The following is a 7,761-nucleotide window of genomic DNA, read 5'->3' on the forward strand; positions in this document are numbered from 1 at the left end:
GCCAGCCATTCAAGATATATGCCTTAATGTTACCACCAAAGAATATAGAGATGTTATTGGCACTCTAAAATAGTCATCACTCACTCCACCCTAATGAACTATTTATGATTTACCTGTAAAAATCTAACCTGTGTTTTCCATACAAAGAAAGAACAAAAGTGGCATCTGCATACCAAGCAAAGAAAGGAAGATCGTGAGATTTCCTTTTAAATATTTACTCTCATACCATTGAAGAGAACCTTGGCAAGACGCACAAAAGAATTTTTTGAAATCAAGGTTTTGCTCTCTTCCTGCGGCCTGACCTTTATGACAGTAATAACTATAAACCTATCATTGATTCATCAAGTTCTTGTCCCAAGTTAATAAAAACAGATTTTGGAAATTCCCTTTTCCCTCTTTTATTTTCCTGGAAACTTAAAAATTATGTTTCAGTCACCAAGATCGAGTTGCCGAGTACAGATTCGTAATCCGTACACTATAAGATTTATTAACGTATTAAGTATACATACTGTAAGTTATAGCACAAAATGAAGACAGAATGTCTTTAATTGTGATCCTAAATATTCAAAAAAATTGATTTGATATAAGATATACAGAAAAAGGATAATAATAGTTCCTGCTAAAGAGTAACTCCATTCATGCTCACGACCTAGTCACCTAGCTAAACCATATTCAAGACATTGATATATGATCATTTTGGGGATGGTTCATCTCTAGACTATACTGATTGACACAACTCACTACCCACCCCTGTAAACATTTTTTATTTTATTTATTTTTATAATCTTACGTTCAAGGCAGGGTTCTCCGTTTCGTAGCACACTGCTGCATCAGTCAAATGATTCAATGAAACTCAACAGTTCTGTTAATTCGTATTAACGTCCGTTATATCCAGCAATTCATACTAGAATATAAGGAAAGAAACTAATGCCACCAACTAGCAGAGTAATCTGTACAGTTATTACAACCATTGTGATATTCTATACTACATGTCATCATTTGTGTCCACACCTCTCCCATCATCACTACCCCTATCATCTGTACTGTCATTACAGTCATCCATATTCTCTACTCTATGATTCAAAAATTTCCACTCACCAGGGACTGTCACGTCCATCCAGCTTAGGCCATCGCTGCCAATAGCTCCCAGATCTTCCACCCAATCTCCCATGTTGGCATCGATAGCTTCTAAGCATATAGGATCGAGTGTACCTCTCGTATAAATGGCTTTACTTGCTTCAGAACGCCTGCTTCCAATAAACAAAAAACGAGATAGAACAAATAAATAAAAAGGAAAAGAGTTGAGGCTGATGAAGAATGGGAACAGTTAAAGGCTCACAAACGTTACCAATTAGCCAGTGGAATTTCAAAATTCTTCCTTATTATCCAAAGCAAAATAATAATTTATTTTGCTAACACATATAAATTTGTAAACGTGTAATACTAAGTTTTAAGGAATATTTCACAAAATTGTTGAACTGGGTCAGCCAAATTGACTTAATCTGGGTTAATGGGAACTAGGGAAGAATTTGAATCCATTAAATCACTTACTAGAAAATAATATATATAAAATGCACTCGTTTTTTGTTAATTAAAAGATAAAAGATGCTACTTAGCTACAGTCACGACACTAAATAATTCCTCTGTAAAAGAAAAAAAAAAAAAAACATGACTAGGGCAACTAGATTACACTATGCAAAACAGTTTGCAAAAAAGTAGGCATTCTGATTCCGGAACTAGCAAGTCAACAGCTTCTAGAAATTATATTTAATATTTATTCAACGAGGACGTAAGAAAACTCTGTTATGATTCGCAAACAAGAACACAAGTGTTTTGTGTCAATAATGTCAACTTCCAAAAGTCTAGACAGAAGAAAAGTCAATAAATACATATTTGCTTTCACTTAAAAATCCATCTAGCTATATTAGGATAATAATCATGAAACTAGCATCTAGCTATATAATTAATTATGAAACTAATAATCATGTGCAAATTTCTTTACAAAAATGCACAACACCTTTCAAATTCTGCACTCCTTAGTCTTAAATTTTTACCGTTGGTGTCCAACATAGCAAAGTTTTATAGAATAACGGCCTTATAAGTCATATATTGTCAGCAACATAAAGTAACATGCTACTTTTCATATACTGCTGCATAGCACTGAACAATGTCTTAACATAGTCTTATCATGGATTGGGAAGGAACCAAAATTCACACAGCCCATCAAGGGCTCAATGGACAGATGCACTTTTTTCACCAAATGGAGGAAACTCTCTTTTTTTTTTTTTTTTCTTTTAATAACAGAATGTATTCCTTGACCAAAATACATATGGAAACTTTGAGAGAGAGCACAGGGAAAGCTTCTTGGGCATTGGGTTGACAATGCAGGAATGGGCATCCCCTCTTCCATGACCTTTTATGAAGGTGACTACATCAATGACCGAGACCGAGAGGCCCACAACCCTCATTTTCCTTAAATGCATTCATCATAGTCTCCGTCCGGAAGTGCCTCACTCTCACATTTATCTATCAAGTCTCTGATATGTTCAATCTAGCATCCTATACAGTACCACCTTCTCTTAGGAACAACTACTTCCTTCAGGCTCATAACAACGAGTCCCACAGTCCCACTCAACATCTAGCAAAGATTCTAAGACCCAAACTAATTATCTTAAGCTAGATTACCCTTAGGAACATATGGCCTTGATAGAGGAAACTAAAGCAAATTCGAGTTTATCCCAACTAAAGCAAATTCCATTCAATTAATTTTGGAATTCTTGTACTCACAAAATAGCATGTCTCCCCCAAAGTCATATTTTCATGCTTAAATATGAAAATATATCCTTATCCAATGAAACAGAAGACTAGCTAGTCCCAGGATACATTTTGACTGCGTTCATTATCCTTCCTCAAGAGCTTCAGAGTGCATCACAAGGACTTTTAATTGAAAGGAAGAAAAGAAGATAACTGACACGATAACTCTGGCAGTTATTCTAGGATAAATTAACATAGGTCCATTTTCATTGGAATTTATCCCTGAACTACAGGAGTATACAGCGAGGACCTACGTGCCACTAAGATTTACTCTATCTTGTGCAACCTTGGCGTAAAAAATACATAAACATATTTAAAGAAACCCTAGTAGAGATAAGAGAGTAACTCCCGGCTATGACATATCTTATGACTATCAAAAGAAGTTACTGAGGATGGAAAAACTTACCTATGTTGAAGGTGCAAGTTATAATGAACAAATGCAAGGTGGTTGAACCTTTGTTGCTCCAATCGGTTCTTTTTCTTCGAACACATACGTTCAAACATGGTCCTACTCCGCTTATATCGAATAATGCTGCAAGTTTGACTTAGTATCCTGACAGCTAATCGTTGGAGATCGGGATAATCTGCTGCATACAGTGACCACCAAGTAGCTGCAGAACAACACAAATAGTTTAATGCTTACACTGTACCGAAAAAGAATCTGGAAACTTGGAAACAATGAAAATCATTTTGACCTGGGGCCAATGATTCTCGACAACGTAATGCGACAGGTCGACCAAAATCCCCTACAGCTTCCTCGTAGAAATTTATATTGCTCGTAATCACAACTTGAGCTGTTAAGTTAGGCTCTAAGGTTTCAATACAGTCCAGCAATCCCTTCTGGATGACTTTGTTAGTAGAAAAGCTAGGGTTATAAAATATAGATGGGTTGAGATAGTATGCAGCTGCATGAAGGGGACTATGAAGCTCCTCTTGCCAAATGTGATCAATAATCTCCAGATATGGCACGTAGTCAGATTCCTTATTGTCAAATGACACAATTATACTTTTCTTTGCTTTTTCCATTGCATCATACACATAGCCAATAGATGGCTTCTCCTCGCAGTCCATAAGCTGAAAAACAGAAAGTAGGGGCTTAGTCACCTTCAGAATCTGATCACACAGTGACCAGAAAAGTTGGTCCGCAATAATCTCTGCCAGCTCAAGTCCAGCCTTTTGCTTAGAGAAGGTTGAATGCATCCAAGCAGCACTGGCAAATATCTTTTCGAGCCGGTGCTTCAAAGCTACCATATTCTGTAGTGTCAGGAAGGTGGAAGCAAATCTTGTGGTTGCGAGCTGGACTATGTCTCTTCCACCTGTTTTCCTCCTTACTAGATTAAGCATCCAAGCACTGTTGTATATAAATTGAGTAATCTTTTTTGCCTTTGCCAAGACCTCTTTAACTTCATTCATTTTTCCAATTTCCTCAAGCATTAATTCAATACCATATCCACCACACGTACTACAGAAAAAGGTTTTATATTTCTCCATTAGAAGTTTTCTCGCAGCTTTACAACTGGCTGAAGCATCTGTGACAAAATTGACAATCCTCTTATGCCCAACTTCTTGAACAACGCAGTCAAATAAATTAAGAAGTGCATCTGGACATTCTGAAATGTCTGATGCATCTGCAGATTTGAGGAACAGAGTGCCTTTAGGACAGTATACAAAGAAGTTTATAACTGAATTACCAGTTTTATCCACCCACCTATCAACCATGACAGAACACCCAGTCACATCCCAAGATTTTCTGAGTTCCTCTTCATATTCTTCTGCATCCTGAACGCTTTTGTTCAACAGTTTTCCCCTCAAAGCATGATAAGAAGGCATCTTATAGCCAGGTCCTGCAGCAGCAATGGCATCAGCCATCTGTTGATAAAAATGCGAATTCGCAGCAGTGAATGGTATACCGGATTCATACATAAACCTTGCAACAGCCAAATCAGCTTGGGCTATGATCTCTTGAGAAGCAAAACTCTGATGTAAAGGCTGAGCGACAATAGTTGTTGCAGCAGGGAAAGAACGTTTTTTGTGCTTCTTCATTTGATTTGAAATGCATTCCATAGCCTCTTTTTCCCTTCTCCTTCGCTGGCCTCGTGTGCAAACGGTCTTTTGAGTTCTCATTCCATCTTCATTTTCTCCTCCTTCCCTATACTGCAAGTAGGGTGCGGAATCCTTGCTATTACTTAATCCTTTCTGCTTTTTAAGCTTCTCCAGTACTTTAAAACCAAGATGTTGTTGAATCTGCACTTTAACTTCTTCAGGTACTTCCTCACACGGAGCTACATTCCCCCTTTCCCCAGCCAAATGCTGTTTTAGTCTGGAAATTCCGCCCCCAAGCATTACTTTATGGCAGTATTTGCACTTAATCTTCTGGCGACCTCCATTCACCATAATACCATGAGCCCAGCCAGGATCGGATGCACGGGGAGGCACTGAAACCTGATGATTAGCACATGGTAGAAAAAATGTAAAAATTAGAACACAAAGACACATGTATACAATTAAAGAAGAATTGATTGTTGTCCTTGGCCATACTATGAGATAATAAGATGAAAATCCTAGGTCTCTAAGCTCTGATATTAAATGGGAATGCAAAACATAGCTCACTTGAGTATCCTTGTACTGCATATCTGGGGAAGTGTCAGAAAGCTCCTGAGCAGTGTTTTCAAAGGCATGCCTTCGCGCGCGTCGGCGAGCGCGTCGGAGAGAGGCGGCAGGAAATCGCCCGAGGCGGTCGGCTGTTTCACGAGTTGCACGTTTAGCGCGGGGAAGGCGTGAGGAGGCGTTGCAAGGCGTGGCCAGGCGGAGTGAGGCGGAGCAAGGCGCGCCAGATCTGGACACTTCTGAACCGGAAGAAATTTTGCGACTCTGCAAATTGGCTGCGACTCTGCGAGGAAGACGACTCGCGTGTTTTTTTTTTTTTTTTTCCTCAGGTTCATTGTAATGAAACGACGTCATTTCGATTGCAGTTTTGTTCTTTTTTCTAACTTTAAATGAAACGACATCGTTTAACTCGGGGTGTTTTAAGGGAAAAAAGGAAAGTTTCTGTTTTTTTTTTTTTTCCCTTACCTTTATTGTAATAAACTTAAGGCAAGATTTGTCCAAAAAACTTAAGGCAAGAAGAATTAATATTTTACTTGCCTTTTCCAACTCCAACGGGTGGTAGCTTTATTCTACTTACCTTTTTTTTTTTTTTTTCTTTTCTAAATTAATATATTAAGACATGGACTTTTATATATATATATAGGGGCCTTCTCCATTGCGAACTTCTAAGATGCGGAATGGTCGCGAACTTTTGTTTTTAACTGTTGAATGGCTTGTATGGTTTAGATTTAAAACAAAGTTTAATAACTCATTTTTTTCTCTCTTCCCTTTCCTCTTCTTCCGCGAGTTCGCTCATCTCTCTCTCTCTCTCTCTCTCTCTCTCTCTCTCTTTTTTGTCTTCTTTTCCTTTGTCAGTTATTTTCCTCATTTTCCCTCCTGTTCCTTTTTCTCTGTGTTCTTTTTTTTCTTTTTTTTCTTTTTTTTCGCTCTTCTTCCTTTGTCTTCCTCCTTTTTTCTCTTGTACCAGATCAACAAATTAGTCAAACCCGATTCCAAAAATTAGCCGAAATTCCCAACATGAGAAAACTAATTTCAGAAAGAACACCCATGGGGAATTGCATCTCTAATAACTCTAACAACGAATTCCCTCTCAACAATATCACTAATGAGCTTGAAAGCCTCATGACAGTCCCTACACATTCTCAGGTTCTTCATTATTCTAATGGTGAATGCTTACCAACGCAAAACCCAATGCCAATCTCTCACTGTGCAGACCTACGATTCCCTCCTTGGCTTCGTCCTTCTTGGCTTATCAACTGCAATTAGTAGTTTCGGCTAATTTTTGGAATTGAGTTTGACTAATTTGTTGATCTGGTACAAGAGAGAAAAGGAGGAAGACAAAGGAAGAAGAGCGAAAAGAAAGAAAATAAGACAGAGAGAAAAAGGAACAGGAGGGAAAAGGAGGAAAATATCTGACAAAGGAAAAAAAAAAGACAAGAGAGAGAGAGAGAGAGAGAGAGAGAGAGAGAGAGATGAGCGAACTTGCAGAAGAAGAGGAAAGGGAAGAGAGAGAAAAATGAGTTATTAAACATTGTTTTAAATCTAAACCATACAAGCCATCCAACAGTTTAAAACAAAAGTTCGCAACCACTCCGCATCTTAGAAGTTCGCATTGGAGAAGGCCCCTATATATATATATATATATATAAGATAACTATAACAACCCGTTTCTTAAATAATATTTAATTATTAATTTATTAGAAGGAAAGACAATTTTGCCCATAAAATAGTTTATTTGAGAAAGTTGATTTTTTTGACCGGAGAAGAATTTGAAAATTTCGCTTGTACCGTTGCATAGAGCACGATGAAGTGAGTTCGTAGACACGTTGTGAGCTCGAATCGAGGTTACAACGAAGGAAATACGATCAAGATACATTGAGGAGTAAAATCGTAATTTTTGCAAGCCAGATTTTTAAATCTGATTCTTCTCCTCTCTCTCTCTCTCTCTCTCTCTCTCTCTCTCTCTCTTTTCTCCCCTGCGATTTTTCTTCTCCTCTTTGCGACAGAACAGCCAGCCATTGTTGGCTGTCAAGCTTTCTCATCCAACCGCCATTTTCAACACCACAAGCAGCAAAATCGTCCTCTTTCTTCCCTTTTTAAAGCCTCCTACAATTTCAGATCAAAACCACCAAGTTTGAGCTCAATTTTGAGCCAAACCCGAGCCCAAAAACTGGGTTGTTTTGAACAGTGGTTGTTCGTGGTCTTTTCCGATCAATTCCGGCCACCACAACTCAGGTAATTGAACCTAAAATACTCTCATACATTCTCTTTGTGTTATCCTTTGAAAATTCAACGAGAATCCATTCAAATTTCTTTGATTTTGAAACTAAAAATTCTAGG

General features: G+C 38.0%; 1 protein-coding gene across 1 annotated transcript; it reads right to left on the reverse strand.

The window, feature by feature from the left end:
- On the reverse strand, positions 867–6,169 carry LOC18786984. Its single transcript, XM_007219580.2, has 4 exons — positions 5,425–6,169; positions 3,510–5,256; positions 3,221–3,425; positions 867–1,247 (listed from the first exon to the last, which is right to left on the reverse strand). Exons 1-4 carry the CDS (start codon positions 5,773–5,775, stop codon positions 986–988), a joined length of 2,565 nt encoding a protein of 854 aa, XP_007219642.2. The 5' UTR covers positions 5,776–6,169; the 3' UTR covers positions 867–985.

Source organism: Prunus persica, chromosome G2, assembly GCF_000346465.2.
Source record: "Prunus persica cultivar Lovell chromosome G2, Prunus_persica_NCBIv2, whole genome shotgun sequence".
Classification (NCBI taxonomy): domain Eukaryota; kingdom Viridiplantae; phylum Streptophyta; class Magnoliopsida; order Rosales; family Rosaceae; genus Prunus; species Prunus persica.

Coding starts and splice junctions, on each gene's coding strand:
- LOC18786984 (XM_007219580.2), bottom strand. CDS start 5,775: ATGACGTCGTTTCATTACAATGAACCTGAGGAAAAAAAAAAAAAAAAA. Junction 5,257..5,424: donor TGCAGTACAAGGATACTCAA/GTGAGCTATGTT, acceptor GCTAATCATCAG/GTTTCAGTGCCTCCCCGTGC. Junction 1,248..3,220: donor AACTTGCACCTTCAACATAG/GTAAGTTTTTCC, acceptor TATTGGAAGCAG/GCGTTCTGAAGCAAGTAAAG.